This window comes from Carassius gibelio, chromosome B23 (assembly GCF_023724105.1).
Source record: "Carassius gibelio isolate Cgi1373 ecotype wild population from Czech Republic chromosome B23, carGib1.2-hapl.c, whole genome shotgun sequence".
NCBI classification, from domain to species: Eukaryota; Metazoa; Chordata; class Actinopteri; order Cypriniformes; family Cyprinidae; genus Carassius; species Carassius gibelio.
This window is the reverse complement of record NC_068418.1, coordinates 6,735,063-6,757,704: the sequence shown is the minus strand read 5'-3', so window position 1 is coordinate 6,757,704 and position 22,642 is coordinate 6,735,063. Positions and strand designations below refer to the sequence as shown.

The 22,642-nt window shown below is 38.4% G+C and overlaps 1 protein-coding gene across 1 annotated transcript in view; it reads right to left on the bottom strand.

The window, feature by feature from the left end:
• Window positions 1-22,086, bottom strand: part of prdm5 (PR domain containing 5) — a 33,962-nt gene extending 11,876 nt beyond the window's left edge. Inside the window, 7 exon segments of the mRNA XM_052594292.1 lie at window positions 1,457-1,536; window positions 3,028-3,144; window positions 12,803-12,863; window positions 12,981-13,136; window positions 13,436-13,620; window positions 20,765-20,941; window positions 22,044-22,086. Of these exon segments, the coding sequence (XP_052450252.1) occupies window positions 1,457-1,536; window positions 3,028-3,144; window positions 12,803-12,863; window positions 12,981-13,136; window positions 13,436-13,620; window positions 20,765-20,941; window positions 22,044-22,086 (819 nt within the window).
• Between the last annotated feature and the right edge of the window lie 556 nt (window positions 22,087-22,642).

Genomic DNA, 22,642 nt, shown 5'->3' with positions numbered 1-22,642 from the left:
AACAGACTGGGATGTTGGTTTGGTGGAGCAGTGGAAGCTTGGGATGTTTTCCAATCGTAAGAACATTAAACCTGAATTGTGGTTGTTCACCTTCCTCCTTCAGTCAGAAAATCAAATTACCTCCATTTGTCACTCTCAACTCCCTCTGCCAAAGTTTAGCGTTGTGGTTTCATTGAAAAGCATCTAAAAAGTGGTATATATTTTGAAAAGGACACCCACACAGTCTATCCATGAATCTTCCCAAGAGAAAATAGACCATGAACTATTTCAGATCTCTGACTTTTGTGGTGATTTGGAGATGGTGATGAAGCTGTTTGTCTGATATTCCTCAGGTCTTTTTGCAGAAGAACCCTGACGCCAGCAGGAAGGTTGGGCAGTCTGGACTCCCCAGCTCTTAAATTTCATGAGGGCCACAGGGATGAGCTTGTGAAACAAAAGACGACCTTTCTGTACACACTCACACCAGTGGAAAACCTTACAACATCAACATCAAGCCCACCTCCAGCTGAGAGACAGAGAGAGATGGACGGCATGCAAGAGCAAACCCGAGTCTAAGGCGGCTATGTTTCTTATTTTTTTTATCTTTTTAAAAACAACGAAACAGACGAGGACAGATTAAATTAAATAGATCAGACGGCAGCCAAAGAAAGAGAAAAAGAGGAAGTCGAGACCTCAAGTGAGATCCAAGAGATGAGGCCTCATCAGAAATGGTGTAGTCGACGTACTGTATCTCACAATTCTGAGAAAACAAGACTGAATTGTGAATTTACATTATATCCTGTAATTCTGACTTTATAACTTGTCATTGTGAGAATATATCTTGAAATTCTGAAAAATAAAGTCATAATTATGAGTTTATATAACTTGCAATTCTGACTATATCTTGCAATTCTGACTTTATAGCATGCAACTGCGACTATATCTCGCAACCTACTTGCTATGTCAAGCAATTCTGACTTTATAACACGCGACTGCGACTTTATATTATGTAATTCTGACTTTATAACATGCAGTTGTGACTATATCTCGCAATTCTCACTCATTACATGCAATTGTGACTTTATACAGCATCTTGCAATTCTGAGAAAACAAAGTTGGAAATGCAAGTTTATAGCAGACCAGAGTATATATTGCTTATATTCTGTTTTTTGATTCATATTTTTCTCTTGGAGAAGCTCATAAAAGTAAGTTTAATTTAATGATATCTGAGCTAGTTAGATCTTAATAATCTGCTACATCCTTCACAGCAAACATTTACATTACCTTATTTGCATAATTCCTTTAGAGCTAAAGTGTGTACTGCAACTGCTGAGGGTGCCATTTGAGACAAGGCCACAGATGGATAGATGGCATGAGAGAGGAGAAAGATTAAAGCCAAAATAGATGAGCGAAAGGCAAGAAATATGAAGAGATGGACTGGATGAACGATAAGAGATTTATGAAGGAATGATCTGACCTTGCAGTGCTCCTGCAGGTTGAGTGAGGATGAGCACTTCTTATTACAGATGGTGCATACTAACTTCCTGCGAGCACTCCCTACACACACGCACACACACGCACACACACACACACACACACACACACACACACACACACACACACACACACACACACACACAGAGAGAGAGATCATACATCACATGAGCAGCAGGACACATCCTGATGGCATGAGGAGCTGCTAATGGAGACACTGCATCAGTTCCAAATAAAGATCAGGAAGTTCTAACATAAATCAGTTCCTGGTTCGCAATGAAGTACAACAGTGAAGACAAAAACAACTATATTTATCAGGGGTGAAAGGTCAGCTAATACGTATTTCCTATAGAAAAGGAAGTGAACACCTCAAAAACAGTTCTCAAAGCACTGGTATTTTAAAATGCTTTAAAAGGGTATATTCTACACTTTGTAGCATTTATTCAGTAATAAAGACACTTTAATCTTAGTCAATGTTTCTTGCGGCAAAAATGTCCGAATTTTGTATTAAATTGTTTCCCCTCTTTATTATTATTAGTATTAGTATTAGTATTAGTATTAGTATTAGCATTAGTATTAGTATTAGTATTAGTATTAGTATTAGTATTATGTATTATGTATCTTTATTGTATTGCTTCTTTAAAATTCTTGTGATTGGTTAATTTCAGCATATTGGCATACTGATGCATTTCAAAGGGATGGTTCACCAAGAAATGAAAACTCTTAATTTTTTCACCTTCACTATGTTTCTTCCTTCAGTTTCCACTCACTATTGACTTTAATGGTATGGACGAAACATACAATGGAAGTCAACGGGGACCAGCATTCTTCAAAATATCTTCTTCTGTGTTCAACAGAAGATAGAAACTCATGCAGGTTTGGGACAACTTGAGGGTGAGTAAATGAAAACATAGAAAACAGATTTCATCGTACATTGACAAATGTGACATAAGTTGTGATTGTGAGAGTATTTTAACATCCAGAGTGCAGAATGAACAGAACAGAACTACGGATAACAGGTTCGGTTGGACTGGGGAGAAACATTTACATCAAGCCTTTATTTCAAAACAGCATCCTTTTTCCATGTCCATTTTAAAGACTCTTATTATAGCAAAACTATATTTAATGTTGCTGTAAGCACTTTCACAAGTGCCGAGGCTTAATCGTTCCATAAGCTTAATCGTTTAGCTAACTGTTTGGATTCATTTGCAAATGACTGATTCACTTGCATGTGGCTAAACGGTCCAATTATAATTACTGACAATAACACTGAAAACATTCTGATACGCGCTTTCATCAGCCGATTAGGGGTCTTTGACTCGTTTTCTCAGATGTGTGCGCTTCTGGCAGAGAGACAGACGTGTTGAGAGTCTGGTGAAAAGATGAGGGTAGAGAGGGAGGGAGCGCTTAGCGTTTATCTGACAGACCGAGAGGATGAAGAGCGGCTCAGAAATGAAGAGATTAATGAAGATGTTAAACAGCTGCTGATTAGACTCTCATTACAGACGGGTAATTTCACACTCGCCTCAGTCTCACTGAGGCTGTGAGACAAACCTGTGTGGACGTTGCCTTTGTGTTTCTTCAGGGCATCTTTACTCCTGAATCTTTTCCCACAGCTCTGAACCTTACAGAGGAATCGACCGTCTCCTTTACACATCTCTTTGTGCTGCTCTAAACTGCACATAAAAAAACTCCATTGTAGTTGCTCTCTTCAGAAATGTGACATATTTCCGAGTCAAACGGTATACTCAGGGGGTCATGAAAATGGGGACTGCATATCGGACTTAAGACTGATGTAGCGGGACTCTGAACAGAAGGTGCTGTGACACAGGACACACTGATGAGCTTTTGAAGGGTCTCCTGATGAAGCAGAGCTCTCTGTACAGTGAAGAACACTTCAAATCAACAGGACTTCATGAGACATTGTGAAAGTGTATGTGTGTGTGTGTGTGTGTGTGTGTGTGTGCTCTTGTTTTTGTGACATATCAGGACACAACTCTGTATAATGACATGGGTATGACACAGGTATTAGATGGAGAGGGTGACTTATGAGGACATAAGCCATGTCCCCATTTTTCAAAACACTTATAAATCATACAGAATGAGTTTTTTTGAGAAAGTAAAAATGCACAAAGTTTCCTGTGAGGGTTAGGGTTAGGTGTAGGGTTGGTTTAGGGCCATAGAATATACTGTTTGTACAGTATAAAATCCATTACGCCTATGGGATGAACACACTTTTCACAAAAACAATACTGGATACTGATACTGGACAAATATTTTATGGCTGGAATGACTCTCAGCAAATAAGAGAACCAGAAGTAACTGTTGTGTTTGTGCGTGTGTCTTATCACAAAAGACATAAACGGAATTAGACGTAGAAAAGCAAAGATCCAGGTGTCGCCTGACACTAAACAGACAACACAACAGAGATCTGCTGGGAGCTGCAATCAAACCTTTACACGAGGGGAAGCATAAGATCAGCAGCACTTCCTGATTAAGGTCAAAGGCCAAACACTCGAACCTCTGTTTAATGGCTTTATCAGACCTTCATTTCCTAAAAGGTCATACAGAAATAAGCACAGTTGCTGTACATTTATCCACAGGGAGACGGTGAGAGAAGTGTCATGTGTGAGGAAACACAGACTCTGTTCTCTTGATTCTGCTGTAATGGCCATCAGATCTCACACTCACCAGAGACTTGTTCACAGACTCACTGCAATGATCGATCAATCCATTTGAAAAAATTCATAATTAACCATTCTAATAATTATTCATTTATAGTTTAGTATTATAGTAGTATAGAATTAATTTATTTTATTGAAAAAAAGACAAAATGTTACTGATAAAAAAAAAAAAAATATATATATATATATATATATATATATATATATATATATATATATATATATATATATATATATATATATTGATATTAGATGAACACATAGGACTTCACTAAATCACATTTTAACCGCAAAATCTACATTTTTGCTAATCTAGATAAATTAGGCATAATCAAACAGTATGTTGGATCTTAGCCATCATTACTAAGATTTTCTTTGCAAATGAAAGTGACTAAAAAGCGAGTGCAAACTTAACAGTAAATGACTGTAAAAATCTAAAGCAAAAACCTGTTAATTGGTTAAAGGGATCATATGATGTTGCTAAAAAGAACATTATTTTGTGTATTTGGTGTAATGAAATATGTTTATGCGGTAAAAAAAAAAACAAACAAAAATATAGCTGCAAGCAGCGATGTCGGGCTCAAGCCATCAGTGCAACGCCACCCCGGTGGCATCAGGATAACTGTGCCCAGCGGGCATAAGCATTTACAGTAACCCTCTGACAATCAGTTTTAAGGGATGCGGCAGTTAAAGGGTTAATCCGACCAATCTAGACTTTGAAATCACATACACAGAACAATATATATAACTTTAGTAACACTTTATATTTATAAAAAATGTATAAGGTGTGCATTGTAGCTGACACCTATATGAACACATTACAATTGCTTTGTGACTGCAAGTCTTTCTTCTCAAATGCTATTGAGCTTCAAATTTGCATTTGAGCCCATGTGAAAAAGTTGCATAATTTACATATGACTTACAGTTTGTTGTAATAAATATCAAACATTCAATTTAATTGTGCATTATAGCTGTCACCTAGATGAACAATTACAGTTGTTTTTATGACTGTAAGTCATTCTCTTCAAATGCTACTGACGTTAGAAAAGTGTATAACAATATCACATGTAACTTTAGAGACCGGCCCTAAATTTGAGACTCTAGAAAGTCCAATGTCAAGACAACTTTATGCCTGTTTTATTTTCTTTAGTTTTCTTTTCTCTGTGCCGGATTGCTGATGTCCTATACCCAGGCATAGATGTCCATCCATCAATTACGAACATTCAGCCGCAAACATGAGGTGTGAGCGGTCGTGAGCGCGAATGGGAGAATGGCGCATGTTTTTTTTTTTTTTTTTTTTTGAGCAACTGGGATGGTGCCCCCTCTGGGAGTTGGTGCCCTACGAAGACTGCATACTATGTTATACTGCATAATGTTAACAAATTAAACATTATTTTACAGTGTTACCAAATCCTTAAATAATTTATTAGTGTTTTGTAATGATTTTAATGACCTATAAGCATTTGTGAAATAGTTTTGCTTGCATTTGAAGCTTTATCTGTCAGTTGAAGAGTTTTACTGTTACATCCATGAGATTAATAAATGTCATGTCACGTCACAGGTTGTCATAGGTCAGTATCAAATGAGTTTGAAATTATTATTTGCAGCACAAATTAGGGTTCTTAGGATGTTTTTAAATCCCTAAAACTGTCAGAAAAGGATAAGGCCTAAGAGATTTCTTAACCTGTAATGAAAGGAAAAAACACCACCATTAGCAACAACAAAAACAATAACAATAATAAAAATACAATTTTTTTTTTCCTGATTATTAAAGGGATGATTAGGTCTCTCTCTCTCTCTCTCTGCCAGACAGCCCCTCCCTACAGTCCACACACACTGTCACAGTCACCAACCCCCTCACACTCCCCCTCCCTCTCCCCCTCCCTTCCCTCACACAGACAGGGTGGCCAGAGTGAGATCATGTCAGTTGAGAAGTCTGACAGTTTTTTAATTTTCTTTTATCCATACAGTGTTGTAAAGTCGTGAAACTATGCATATTTCCTCAGAATGATTTGATCTTTGTATAAAAAAATGCTTCGAAGTGTTTGGAAGCTGCAATTTAAACATACATGACAATTAATGTTTCCCTTTTTACTGTCATTTCAAAAATTCACCACGACAAAACCGTTCAAGCTAACCAAAATCCGTTCGCAATTTAAGTTCCTCAATGGTTTTTCTTCATGTAGACAAAGTTTGGTGTGTATAGTGTACTTCCCCTGTGAGGAGTATGCATTAATTCACAACTGTAAAATCTCAAAAATACACATTCAAATCAAAATAGCCGACTTCCTGTTGATCGTAGCTTATGACTGTGAATTAGAAAGTTGTCCGTCTTGATTAGCACAATTTATGTACCAAGTTTTGTGTCTGTAGCTAAAACTAACCCCCCCACTTTTGACAAAAGGTGGCGCTATAGCGTGCCTCCTTCACGCCCTTTTAAAAGCTTTTGCCATTGTCTAGCTATCAATAATACCGATATGTATTTTGAGTTTCATGTAAGTCTGAGCTTGTTGTCTGCCTCAAACTCACCATAACAGAACATTCAAGTTTGACACGTTGCCATGGCAACGCCATATTAGATATCAATATCCCCACAACAGATTTACATCGGCCGTGTTTTGTCATTATTCTGATGAAGTTTTAAGGAAATCGAGTAAAAATAAGATGCTAAATTCAAAACATTTTGAAAATGACTCACTTCCTGCTGCCAGTTGGTGGCGCTATAACGTTGACTCTTAATAGTCACATATATACGATCTGTATCATACAACGAACAAACCAATGAAGTTTGATCAAATTCAGGAAATGTATGTGGACGTTATTAGACATTTCCTGTTTCTCATTTCTCGCCATAATTTCAACGCCTCACCACGGGCAAACCGTTCGAGATATCAAAAATCCCCTCGCAATTTTTCATCCCCAATGTCTTGAGATCATGTTCACCGAGTTTCGTGACGAACGGGTTGAAAACCTCAGAGGAGTATTTCAAATTCCAGAGCATGCTTTTTTTAAACAGCCCTGAATAGTTGACTTCCTGTTGGGCGGAGCCTAAGACATAAAGTGGGAAAGTTGTTCGGCTTAATGAGATCTATAAGTGTACCGAGTTTCATATAAATACATGCAAGTGTGTGTGAGCTATGGTTCAAGATTTCTGAAGGTGTTCCAGGGGGCGCTGTAGAGTCCCTGTGCCACGCCCGGGTCCCAGCCTCTGCAGCGTCCTGATGGCCGCAGATTCCAATGTGTGTGCCAATTTTCAAGAGTTTTTGAGCATGTTAAGGCCCCTAAAAACCCCCGGAAGGTTTAATAAAAAATAAAAAAAATAATAAGAAGAAGAATAATCCTTAGAAGAACAATAGGGCTCTTCGCCCCTTCGGGCTTGAGCCCTAAAAAAAAAAAACATAATTTTCCACATACTGGATGAAGTCAACAAAGAAGTGGCTAAAACTGCAATTCATCGAATGGCCGCTAGAGGCTGGCTGCAAATGGAGTCAGTCCCATAGACTCCCCTTGTTAAAATGCACAACTTTACAGCAGAAAAAAAAATGTTTACAGCCTGGTTAAAAAAAAAACAATGCGCTGCCAAGATGGCGACGGCCCTCTCTGCACACTTTGAGCTTCAAAAACACTCTTCAGGTGTATTCGCTTCATCCATGGTGAAAGCCGATTCTGCAAACCACAGTGCAAAGTTGATTTATTTCCTCAGTGCCCAGCATGGATCAGCTCCAGGCATGACTAACAATGTAGTTTCACTTTCACAGTGAAACACACAGTGTCTATAAGACAGTGGCAGCAACAACAATACTTCAACGAGAATAAAAGGTATGCCTTCTTTCTTTGGCGTGAACATCCGGGCGGCATTATGCAAATATTCCCACATAGTGACGTAGATATGTAGATATGTGGGGGCGTGTTAGAATGAGCCATTTCAGGGGGGCGTGGGCGAGTGTTAACTTTGATAAAGAATATCTCTTTGGATTTGAGACTTTAGTCTTTGCAACTTTACAGATCTTCTTTATTCACCAAAAGTTGTAACACTCCAAAGAGAAAGGACAATTTGAAATCGCATCATATGACCTCTTTAATATTAAGTTTCCTTACTGTATAGAGATATCACTGGCATTTAATTTTTTTTATTTTAAAGATTGTAAAATTAAGTTTTTTTTTTAAGTCTTATTTTAGTGTCATGTACAAAAATGTACTTTACCAGCTATACTGTAATTTTAATTTCAATCTGTTTAACTAAAAAAAGGTTAATACCATTTTTATGTATCTATGTATTTGTTTATTTTTACAGTAAATTTCTTGCAAACATCTTAATGCTGAAATTTTTACAAAAAATAAATACAAATATAAATACTGTAATTAATTGGAAATATACAATATTTATTGCAATTATTTGAAATAATATTGAGTACTTCACTTTATTAGCTTTTGATTTAGCTTTAGAAGAGTCATTATACCAGTTTTCATAATAGAGAGCATGTCAGTGTATATGATAAATACAATAAATCTTTAAATGACATGAGTAAACTGTTAGATTGCTATGAGTGAGAGACAGAGGAGGAGCGCAAACATAAAACAAAGCTCTCCATTCAATATTCAGTTTCAGCTGGAAAAATGTCACCACACTGAAATAAAGTTGGCAGCAACTTCCGGTTCATGCAGACTTTAACATTTATAATTTTTAAATAAAATAATCATCAATATAGTTATCAGTGTAACCATTACCATTATCGTGCAACCCTAGGATCAGGTCTAACATACAGAATCATACTGCACATGTACATTCTCTTTTTGTTGTGATTGATACTATAGTGAACCCTCCTGTGAGTTATTTTATGTTAAACACAAAGATGTTATGTTTTTACATATTAAGATGAGTTGTGAAATCAATCTGTAATCACAGCATTATTCCCATAATTTAATCGGGATCATGAGGTGCTACAAGTGCATTAACACTGATTGTGTTATAGGGCATCGGAGGTTGCCAGATCACTTCACCATTGGTTGCTACTCAACTGCCATATCCAGCTCATGTGACCTGAAATGCTTCTGTTTCTGAGATTATGCAAATCTGCGGTCATAATTTGTGGCTCTGCACCCAAACCTAATGAGTGGCCTACGTAGGCAGCACTTTAAGGAATCATAGGTGTATCATATATGTGAAAGCTGTTGCAAAACCAGAAAAATGCAAGCTAATTTTAACAAAAACGTAGGCTGGATTACACATGTTCTGAACGAAAATACACAGTTCACTGTGACAATCTTAGTGGAAAAATCCCTAAAACATATCAGAAGTGAAACAAAATTAAAATAAATAAATAAAATATATAAAAATAGTTTTCACAAATATGAAAATTTGCTGTAAATTTAGTCAACCTCAGTCTACGTTGCAATATTTGGAGTTGATTAGCTGATTGGCATGTCACCATATTCTAATTTGTTGAGTGAATTGGTGGGTTTTTGTTAAATGTGAGCCAAAATCATCACAATTAAAAGAACCAAAGACTTAAACTACTTCAGTCTGTGTGTACTGTATTTATTTAATACACAAGTTTCACAATTTGAGTTGAATTACTGAAATTAGCGGAGGCCAAGAGCGTACAGAGAAGGCAAACATCTGATTTAGCATTGATTTTGCCAGAGTAAGTCCTTTTATCAGAAAGTACCGGAGGGCGGGACATCCAGATTATAAAATCTGGTAAATGTGGACGAATAGGCTCAGCTGTCTGCCACACAAATTTCTGCAATGGAAACTCCGTTAGATCAACGATTGATTTTTTGAGGAATAGATGTGATCACCATCTCAGTCCGCCATTAATCTCTTCCTGTGTCTAGTCTATTTGCGCAAATAAAAAAAAAAATGCCACCAGAAGAAACCTTACGTCAACCATTGGCTCTTGTTTGTCTCATGACCGATTGCATCATGCCACGAGAGTATCTTTTTTAATAAAACGTGATGTGAGAGCTTTAATGGAGCGGGAATTTAAGTGATTAAAACCTTATGTTTTACTCTATTCTTCACATAAAGGTATTGTATGGCTTCAGAAGAATTGGAATGCAATGACATGTTTTTAATGCAAAATCTGGCATGACTACGTGACTGGCGAGTCAAGAACTGTTCCCAGGAACGATATCCATTGGCTGGGGGACAGTGATTTTGGCAAAGTTGACCCTGTGTCCCAGGCACTCCAAGTGACTGAGTAGTAAGGATCTGTGGGATAATAACTTGTTCTCTGACTGGGCCAAGATCAGCCAGTCATCAAGATAATCCAGGATGCAGATTCCCATCTGTCTGAGCCGGGAAAAAGCTGCATCCATGCACTTCATAAAAGTGCGGGGAGCTAGGAAAAAACAAAAGGGGAAGGATTATGTACTGATATGTAACCCCCTTGAAGGCAAATCTCAAGAATCACCTGTGGTTGGGGGCTATCTGGAAGTGAATGTAGGCATCTTTCAGATCCAGCAAAAAGAACTAGTCCTCTGGAAACAATTGCGAGTGGATCTGCTTCAATGTAATCATGCTGAATGGTAGTCTCATGAGGGCGTGGTTCAAGTTTCTGAAATCAAGGATGGGCCTTAGGCCGGCATCCTTTTTGGGGACGAGGAAATAACTGCTGTGAGGCCTGATTTACTCTAAACTCGGGGAACCATTTCTATGACTTCTTTTGACAGCAAATTCATCACCTCGTGAGTAGGACGTGGAGACCCCGTCACAAAATCGTGGGGGTCTTTGAGCGAATTGAAGTGAATAACAAAATGTACTAAACCTGTTGCATTTGGGGCAATCAGACAGACCATTTATCATTAGAATTAACAAATCAATTATTCATTAGATTAACAAAAAGTCACAGACCCCTCACCCAATAAACATACTGGGTGCCAGGATGTCTGCTAATGACACAAGGCCCCTGGTTACCATGGCAACCAGGACCCCTGAGACATATTAGATAAACCCAAAATTATGTAGACAGGATCTTCCTCCTTCTCAGTTCTCTCTCAAACAGACACATAATGCCCATAAAAATGTACTCTTCTCTAAATAAATCATAGGAAAAGCTTTCATTGAATGAACACACATATACATCAGGTTGTATTGTGAATGATTTTACTGTTTTACTGTTTTATATTGTCTTTTGTATTGTATACTGTTTTATGCATGGTTATGATAGCTAATCTAGTCTTATAAGGACACCCTAAGTTCCTTCCAGGCCTTGGCCTTGACTTTTCATTCACCAAGTTTTACATTTGTGGCTCACATGGCAGTAAATAATACGATGATATGATGCAACGACTGGAAGGAGGGGGAGGAAGCAAGTGGGGGTTAACGAATATATTTAAAGAAAAGTCAGACAAACAATTAACAAGAAGACAGAAGGTTGGGTGAATGCTGTAGGTCTTGTAGCAATCTGATTTTGATTCGGAAGGATCAAATAGACGTGACAAAGAATCGGGTTTGACGTTTTTGGAACCCGGGCTGTACGATAGGGAAAATCTAAGCATCCGAAAAAAAGTGCCCACCGAGCCTGCCTGGAGTTGAGTCTTTTGGCAGTTCTTATTTTCTAGGTTTTTGTGATCAGTCCAGACGATGAAAGGTACCCCCAACCCCTCCAACCAATGACACCACTCCTCCAATGCTAATTTGATGGCCAACAACTCTCTGTTGACCATGATCAACCAATGACATAATTATGTTCAGCAGGAGATAAACAATGAGAAGAAAACGTGCACGGATGCATCTTGTCGGAGGCAGCACGTTGGGAAAGAACTGCACCTACTCCCACCTCTGATGCATCGACCTCCACCATGAACTGCCATGTGGGATCAGGGGCTACTAAGATGGGAGCCAAAACGAAGCAGCTCTTGAGGTTGGAACTATTTTCAGCTGTATTAGACCACCTGAACGCAGTACTGGGGGAGGTCAAGGCGGTCAGAGGTGAGACTAGTTGGCTGAAATTGCGAATAAAACACCGGTAAAAATTGTCAAACCCCAGAAAACTCTGTTGGGCCTTACAGAATCTGGACTTGGCCAATCTATCACAGCCTTAACCATGTCAGGATCCATACATATTCCCTCAGATGAGACAATGTACCCTAGGAAGGGAATGTGCATGGGATATGCATTTCTCTACCTTGACAAAAAGCCCATTCTCTAGTAATCTCTGGAGCACTCGTCTGATGTGTTGCACTTGTTCCTAGAGAGACAAAGTAAAAATCAGTATGTCACCCAGGTAAACATATATGAACTGATCTACCATGTCTCTTCCTGATGCGGACTAAATGATAAGCGTTGCGTAAATCCAGTTTTGTGAAGACGGATGCTCCCTGTAACCTCTCTAAAGCTGAAGACATCAATGGCAAAGGATAAGTATTCTTTACTGTGATGTTATTCAGATCTCTGTAATCAATACAAGGTCGCAGGGAACCATCCTTCTTACCAACAAAAAAGAATCCCGCCCCCACTGGAGAAGAGGAAGGGAGGATGAACCTTGATGCTAGATAATCAGAAATATATTTCTCCATGGCCTCCTTCTCCACAATGGAAAGAGAGTAAAGTTTGCCTTTAGGCGGGGACTTACCTGGAACTAACTCTATGTCTCAGTCATAGGGACAATGCAGAAGGAGAGAAGCAGTGCGGGACTTACTGAACACTTCATTCAGGTCCAGGTACTCCGCGGACACGTTTGACAGAACCGTAGCCTCCTCCTGAAAAAAAGAAACAGACAAAGCAGGACAAGCAGAAACCAGAAAAGACTCATGACAATGTTCACTCCACAAGGTGATGGCGTTGGAACCCCAATCCACTCATGGGTTGTGTTGGACCAGCCAGGGGTGACCCAACATGATGGGTGCAACAGGAGAGTCCATGAAGAGGAGGGGAAGGGTTTTGATATGGTTGCCAGAGGTGTGGAGAGTTATGGGTCCTGTAGAGTGGGTGATGTGAGGCAGTTCCTGGCCATTGAGTGTGCTGACTGTAATCTGATGTGAAAGGGGAGTGATAGGAAGTCTCAGGTGATGTGCAAGGGTAGTGTCTATGAAGTTACCTTTGACTCCTGAGTCCAGAAGGCCGTGACAGGTGTGAGTTTCAGTTTCACCGGTAGGAGAGTTGATGATGTTGAGGACTTCCCGGCAGAGATCCCACCCGATAGTTGCCTCAACCGGGCTGACTCTTTTACCGGATAGGCAAGCAAAAGATGTCCAGAGCCACTGCCGTAAAGACAAAATCCTTGGGACCTCCACTTCTCTCTCTCCTCCCGGGTCAGTCGAGCTCTACCCACCTTCATGGGTTTGTGATCAACGACGGGACCGACCATGTTCTCCTGGCTCGAGTTGCCACTCTCCGGGGTACCCAGAATACGTGTGTGACCGGCCTGTGCCCCCAGGTGGTCAATCCGAATGTCCACGCGGAACGCCAAGTCGATGAGTCCGTTGAGGCTGGTTGGCAACTCGAGGAGGTAGATCTCTGTGACGAGTGGGGCGGGGCCAAGAGCCGTGGGAATGGAGCGAGGCCCTGTGGAGTGATTGGAAATGAGTGACACCTGCTCGACCCACTGGTCTCTCGTCTGTCACTGTCGTAGCTCCTGTTTTATATCCTTCCATCTCCTCCGTGGGACTCAAGACCAGTGGGTCGAGCAGGTGTCACTCATTTCCAATCACTCCACTGGCCTCGCTCCATTCCCACGGCTCTCGGCACCGCCCCACTCATCACAATCTCCTTGTGGACACGGTCGGCCATCCCACGCCAGAACATTTCCCACTGCGCCTCTTAGTTCCACTTACACGCAGCCGCCAAGGTGCAAAACTGGATGGAATAACAATAAATCCCTTATTGAGGTCCGCAAGCTCTCGTGTCGCTTCCTTGCCAGCCACGGCCCTGTTGAACACCCTCTTCATTTCCTCCGAGAGGGAGTGGAACGAGGTGCAGCATTGGTCTCAGTTCTCCCCAATACTGTCCCCGAAGAAATGAGATGTAATCAAAGGAATTACCATCCATATTACAGTATTATTGCTTCGTTGGAATAAAAGTGCGCTTCGAGATGTCATTCATCTAATCCATCTAACATCACACAGAGCCATACTCGAAAAAAACTTTCAGAAACTTGTGACCGGAAGGAGTATTTTGGGAACTTTTCAAACATACAACTCAACTTTTGAAACTTTGTCCATGTTTAGCATGGGAATCCAACTCTTTAACAGTGTAAAAAACTCAGTATGCATGAAATAGCATTTCACCCCCCCCCCTTAAAATAAAATTATATATAATTTGTAATTTTAGTAATCATTATATGCTGTGACAGATATCATGAATGTTACAAGCTTCTGTTTGAAAAGAGCGTTCATGTGAACGTGTAGTGTTTGTGTGTGTGTAGAAAAAACATTTACAACATTATAGAACAAAACTGAATTAAATTAGCCTATGCACTTTAAATATACATCACATTTCTCATCAATATGATTAACAAAAAATATTAATAAGGGAAAGAGGCACATCACAAAATAGCCTACATTGTTAAATCCTGGCTTACTGTAGATAAACAGAACATCGCTGCTTATTAAATAACAATCATGTACCTCAAAGAAGAACAAATAAAGATATAGGTGCAAACAGAATACAGTGACGTCAACCTTAGTTTGGATAAGCAGTTATGTTATGACACAGAACGCGTTGTTGAAACTCATGCATCTAGCAAGAACTTAATACACAAAATAATAGTATTGATCCAAGCATTTAACATTTATGAATTAATTAAAAAACAACTTTCGTTATGTTGATATAACGAGAAAACAATTACGGTTATGTCGAGATAACGAGAAATTAAGAAAGAAAAAAATAATATTGCATGTCCGCTTAAAACTTCCGTACAGTGAAAATAGCCAAAACCTGGATATTTTAGGCATTATTAAAATCCTGGCTGGGACGTGTCCCGTATGAACGGCGCATATGGCCACCCTATTACTAGTGTCCAGGTTATAAAGCACGTCCCTTTTATTCCCTCAAACCTGCAGAAGCACAAATATTCAAAGGTCACAAGCCAGCCAATCAGAATCAAAGTGGCAATGCTGCTCCTCAAAAGCTGCTTCTCAACAGCCTCTAAGCAGTCACTGAAAGCACAGTGTCCAATTAACAACCCAAAGCTTTATCCACTCAAGATGCTCTCATGAATTGCATAGCATCCAAGTGGGGCCCAAAATACTTCAAATACACATTATTAGAGATTCACAATCAGTGTTGGGGGAAACGCATTACAAGTAACATGAGCTGCATAATCAGATTTTTTTTTTTTATTTTTTTTTTTTTAAGTAACTATTAAAGTAACGCATTGCATTGATAAGTTGCAAGAAAATATCAGAGTTATGTTTTCAAATCAATAACACCAGTTACTTAGTTTTCTCATGTATTCACTGACCGCTCTCCTGTCCACATGTTGAAATAAATCAGGAGTAAGTGCAGAGGCGCTGAGTGTGCTGTGTGAACGTGATGTTACTGTAGGTCTAGACCAAATGTCCACATGCATTTATTCAGCTCACTTGCAAACTCAGAATGTGATGAAAACATGCAATAATTAAATGTCAAATAACACAAACATCCTTTACGTATTTAATCCCATTTTATTAATGAATGTGCGGTGTGTCCACCTTTTGCAACAATTATAGCAGCACATCTCTCTGACATAGTGTCAGTATATTTCCTGAGAACTTTTACTACACTTATGTTACCTCATGCCTTCTGCAACTCAAGCCAAAGATTTTCCTTTGAACGTATTTTCCAACACACGTTCCAAATTTGCTTGATGGGGTTAAAGTCCGGACTTTGAGGAGCCAGTCTATCATTTTCAAAGTTCCAACAGATTCCTTCCATCGCAGGTAGTTCCGGAAATAGTTTGTTTTATGGGTATTGTAATGGCCAATTCAACGAAAAACAAATGAAACCTCTTAAATATGCCAGGTGTGCTAACAATTTTGGCCACCACTGTACATCAATACTGTTCAACACTTAATATTAGACCATTTTTAATTGATTGGTATCAGTCTATATTGGATATATCAGTCAATAATGGATATTTAATTGTGTTAATTTTCCATTTTTATATTTTTATTACCTTTACTTATATCTTAAATATAATAATAATAATAATAATAATAATAATAATAATAATAATAAACACAACACGTTTTTCCAATCCACTACGCTATTGTCCATTGTTTTACAATGCAAACATGCACTTTTCAATGTAAAAGTGCACTGTGTCTTTAACAGCGCCTCGCACATGATGCAAAGTTGCATGTGTCTCAAGTTATAAGAAATGTAACTTTTGCAAACCATGTTTTGAGACCTTGCAATCTTTATGTATTTTAAATAGTGATTGTGCATTGTGCACAAGTATAGTACTCCAAATAATGTTGCATTACAATTTTTATATCAGTAAGCCTGGAGCAATATGTCAGTAAATATGTTACATATCTGAACTATACTTTTGAATGTATTTTAAATATATCAGTTGTAATCAGGACATATTCTCAAAAAGTACCCTTTTTTTCCATTATTGTAAAGCCACAGATGGTGTCTGAAACTCCAGTCTTGTATCAGGAAAATTGCTCACTTTCCACAGGAATGCTTTTTTTCCCAAATCTGATGAGTACCTTGATCCCACTGTTTTTAGAAACAAATTATTATTTTGAGATATTTCTTGTTCTTAACTTACTGAAATGCTGACTAATAGCTACTTATTCTGACTAATCTTGAAAGGTAAATTCCCTGAAATTGCCTGCATCGCAACACACAAGCAGAATGAAAGAGCGGCACAGTCAAATATTGCATACTACGATGATCTATCATAATAATTATATGCACAAGTGTGTAATTTGGGAGAACTTAAGCTCACTATACTTTGTGCAAAATAGTATCATCAGTGCAGTCAGATCAATAAATCACAACTCTAATGTGGCTGAACCCAACCTGGTCTGTGTTATAATTAAAACTTTAATACAGCCGAAAATAAACCCAAATCTTTAGCTCAGAGAGCAGATATTTGATGGGATATTAGATACGGCATGTACTGGGAGACGTGTCTGGCATGGGAGAGTCAGCGTGAGTTGAGTTCATGCTGGCATGTCTCGTCCAATTAATGGTTGCCTGGAGATGAGCAGTGATGCATCTGTCTCAACAAGGGGGCAACAACTTCTCCGAGATGGTTAAAATTCAGTCAGACCTCAAAGATCGCAGGAAGAGACTTGCAAACAAGAAAGAAAGAAAAAAAAAGAAAAGAAAAAAAAGACAACCTGAAAACAGTATTAGTGGTCTTTGCAAAGACAAACATGTCTACTAGTTTTAGTATTATCTGAACAAACTTTGGAGTAGCTCATCCCACACTGTTTGTGCTACAGACATGAATGAAACCACAAGTCATGTGACTCGTTGAGAGGTGTTTTTGTCAGACTTGCAATGAATGAGAGAAATAAGCCATGTCACTATTTAACAGAATTTAATTAAGTGCCAAATTAATGAAATATTTTAGACACTCATTTAATTTAATATGCAACATACTGAAAAAAATAACAAATAATAATATAGCTTAAATTTATATTTTAAAGTGATGGAAAGATTGTTGAGTCTAGTCACCCACCTCCCACATCAGTCGTGTATCCATGCTTTCATCCAATTCACTCAGTATCCGCTGTTCACCTTCGAACATACAAAACTTCTCACCCTGTGAAGAAAGAGTGAGTGTGTGTGTGTGTGTGTGTGTGTGTGTGTGAGACTGGGCTTTGATGTCACATCCAGCAGTTTATGCATGCTATCTGAACATGATCAAGGCTCTGTGGGATCTCTAAGCGTCTATGGGTTGAGTCTCCACTCATAGAATTTATTCTAAGATGTACACATTTAGAGAGATGTCAAGTATACTCAGACATGTTCAGAATACAGTTTCAAAACATGCAATATATGGAAAAAAACTGTCTAAAATCTGCAGATGATATTTCCTTAAGCTTGTGTATGCTTCAGGTGACTTGAGGTAATTTAGATGCGACCAAATGAAAACTCAAGGCAAGCAAAGAAAGTGAAACAGGAGCTGAATCTTATTAAGAAATAAAGGGATTATATATATATGCAAACACACACACACTGTAAAAAGTGTTTCCCTATATTTATTCAGTAAAATTGTGTCAAAATTTTACAAGCAATATTATTAATTAAATTTAAAACATTTTAATTAAGTAGAAATAATCATTAAAAATGAGTAGAATAACATGAAAAAATTAAGTAAAATTTACATTAAAATATTGATTTCATTGGACAAAAAACAAACAGACAAAAAAAAAAAAAACTATGCTAAAGAATACTATGTTATGCATGCCAGGCCAGTAGTTGGCGATCATGAAACACCCTTCGAAAACATTATATGCATGCACATGACATCAGCCTTTTTACAAATTCACATTTTTTTTTGCTTACATAGATATGATAAAGGCATCATGTTCAAAAGGTTGTAATGCCCCCAAAACAGTTATTGAAGACACCTAAAGTTCACAAACCGAATCACTGAATGAAAAAAATAATAATAATTTGCTTACCATTGTAGTGGTCAGTGTTTGCTTTAGTTGGACTCTTGACCCTTAAAATTTTAAACAGATTTTTTTTGGTTGCTAGTTGTGATACAGCAGCTAGGTAAGCCAAGAAGGAAATGCGACCAGGTGGTGTTATTTGTTTTTACATCATCATTTGGTCTGAGTTGGGTGTGTCTTATCAATAACATGTGTCCTGTGATTGAACAATATTAGCTCTGGTGTTTTCAGCATTATCAGAGAAATTCTTAGAAGCACCTCTGATCAAAACCTTGTTAAAAAAGAAAAGTGTTTTCATCTAGACACACAGACATCAAGAATCAGCCTGAGAACCTCAACAATGACCATCAAAAAGCATGTTGCACTGCATTCTGGGTGCCACCAATCAAAACTCATTTATGTCTCACATCATGCTTTGCGGCATGAATGAATAATGAGCAACAATTCTATAGTAGCTTGTTTTGTGATTCTTACAGTTTGTCTGAATATGCTGTTTGTCACCATTCTTGAGATTCATACGCTGGTTCTTGATGTGACTGTGTGTCAAGAAAGTTCCCCTTTCTCTGTTTTAAACAGAATTCTCAAACTCTGGTTTACACTGAAAATTCCACCTTTTTTTTCTGTTTTTGCTGAATCACAGGGCTACCATAATGAATGTTATCTTGTCTCAGAGATTAAGGGAAGTTGTGGCCTAATGGTTAGAGCGTCGGACTCCCAATCAAAGGGTTGTGAGTTCAAGTCTCGGGCTGGACGGAATTGTGGGTGGGGGAGTGCATGAACAGTTCTCTCTCCACCTTCAATACCACGACTTAGGTACCCTTGAGCAAGACATCGAACCCCCAACTGCTGCCCGGGCGCCGCAGCATAAATGGCTGCCCACTGCTCCGTGTGTGCTCACAGTGTGTGTGTGTGTGTTCACTGCTCTGTGTGTGTGCATTTCGGATGGGTTAAATGCAGAGCACAAATTCTGAGTATGGGTCACCATACTTGGCTGAATGTCACTTTCACTCACTTTTTCAGACTCTGAATGAGTTCAGATATTCAGGAAGAATAAAGATTATGTAATAGCATGACCAACACTACCTGATCATCTTTATTCTTAGTTTGTCTAGCTGTTATAACTGAGTTACAACAGCCATACAAAATGTAACATTAAAACATCAAGGGTCAAGAACACAACTAAAGCAAACACTGACCACTGTAATGGTAACCAACAATTTACCCTTTGATTCTGTTTGTGAACTTTAGGTGTTTTCAATAACTCTGTTTGGGGGGCCTTAAGACACAGCCTTTTGAACATGATGCCTGTATCATATTTATGTAAGCAACAAAAATGTCAATTTGTAAAAAGGCTGATGTCATGTGCATGCATATAATGTTTCATGATCGCCAACTACTGGCCTGGCATGCATAACATAGTATTCTTTAGCATAGTGTTTTTTTGTTCGTTTGTTTTTTGTCCAATGAAATCAATATTTTTATGTAAATTGTACTTATTTTTTTCATGTTATTCTACTCATTTTTAATGATTATTTCTACTTAATTAAAATGTTTTAAATTTAATTAATAATATTGCTTGTAAAATTTTGACACAATTTTACTGAATAAATATAGGGAAACACTTTTTACAGTGCACTTACTCACAGACACACACAACACACACACACACACACACACACACTTTATTATTATGTATTTATTTATTTATTTTGCAAAATTGTAAATAAAATAATAATATTATTATTGGAGTATGTTTCACAAGATAATGCTATTTCAGTCTTTCTACTTAAAAAAATGGCAAATGTTATTATTTGTAACTAATTGTGAAATGTACTAAGTCAATCCAATACATTATTGCATGTGCAATCCCATACATTATTTCATTTCAATTTTTAAGAATATAAAAACAAAACAAAAAAATCATAAAAATCAAAGTTTCATTAACAAGGTTCAGGAAGAGGACGTCAGATACTTAGCCTAATTAGCACAGGTGGAACACACTTAAGATAATCAACACTAGGGTATAAGTACAGTTGACTTACCTGTCTCTATTGACGCTTTATCAGCATCCTGGTTCACTTCGACAGCACCATGTCGCAAAGCCAAACCTCCGGTTCCACCGCCGCAACCAGCTGGCTCTAAGGCCACTCCTTCTTGGCACTGGACTCCAATCGAGAGTCCACGGCATGGCGTCAGCAGCCACTCGCTTCCCAAGACGACTAAGCAAAATGCCCCATTAGCAGCAGATGGCAGGCAAACATGCTTTGCATTCAACAGTGGGAAATGTGTCAGACAGTGCTGCTGTTTCCTCCACATCTGCAGATTTTGCGGCAGAGCTCACATTCGCATTATCTGCCCAGTATTCAAAAGTGTGAATAAAAAATCTAAAAATTACCTATCGACTCCTGTGAATATTTATCGCCTGACCATGGAACTCACTCACTATCCAGACAAAAAAAATCACTAATTATCTTCTCTCTGGCCTCAGCAATGGTTTTATTCTCGGTGTCGAATAAGCGCTCTCCCAAAGGTTCATATGCAATAATCTCCAGTCCACCCACACGGAGCCCAACATCGTAGATAATTTAATCAAAAAAGAAGTAAATTCAGGCTTCATGATCGGCCCTTTCGATAAACCCTCCTTCAAAGTGTATCGCGTCAGCCCCATCGGAGTGGCTACTAAAAAAATTTCAAGTAAGAAATGCCTAATAATCGATCTGTCATCACCACATAATTCCATGGTCCCAAGCATTAATAGTTTGATCCCTCTTGATGATTTTTCTCTCAAGTACCATGATCAAGATCAAGCAGTCGAACTGATAAAAATTGCAGGTCGAGGAGCCTGGCTCGTTAAAATAGACATCACTTCTGCCATGGCCTTTATTGGGAATACGATGGCTTGGGAAATTCTATTTCCCCGTTCGTCTAACCTTTGAATGCAAAAGCAACCCTAAAATGTTTTACACATTATCAGAAGCCGTTTTAATAATTACGCAATTCCCCCCTTATTCACCTTCTCAACGACTTTCTGGTCATCTCATGCAATCCCAGCCGCCCACATTCTCACAGTCCAAAAAGTTTTTTATGAGCTTGGGATCCCCATCGCTCAGGAAAAAAACAATGGGTCCTGCTACATTCATTGAATTCCTAGGCATCAATTTAGACTCAGCTAAATTTTATCTCTCTCTGCATAAGGAGAAGGTCAATAGGATAATTATTGTCGCTTCAACCCTCCTCGACAGCCCAAGCTGTTCTAAACGAGAACTCCTTTCTCTGCTCGGTCGACATCCAGCTTTATACAGATAAATACATCTGACTTGCCTGTCTCCACTGACAGTTTATCAGCATCCCCCCTCCACCCCATCTTGTCCACTTAGAGTTCATTTTCCACTTTTATATAGGTGGGTACTCTAGATTCGGACTAGACCAAATATGCATTACAATACTTCAGCTAATTATATGTAAGTGTGAACTTGTGAAAGTCCAATTTAAATCAATATCCCCCAGTTTCACAGACAAGGCTTAATCCTAGTCCCAGACTTGAATGCAAGTCTGAGCTGTTTCATCTGAAAGATACTTGCACTGACTGATCTTAAAACATGTCAGTGCCTTTGTTTTGTCTCAAAATGCACAACACTAATGTTTTTTTGTTTTTTTTTTCTAAAGCACATTTACCACCCAATAAAGCATTACAATAATCTAACTTTGAGGTCATAAATGCATGGATTAACATTTCTGCATTTGACATTGAGAGCATAGGCCATAATTTATATATATTTTTGAGACGGAAAAATGCAGTTTTACAAATGTTAGAAATGTGGCTTTCTAAGGAAAGATTTCTATCAAATAGCACACCTAGATTCCTAACTGATGACGAAGAATTAACAGAGCAGCCATCAGGTCTTAGACAGTGTTCTATG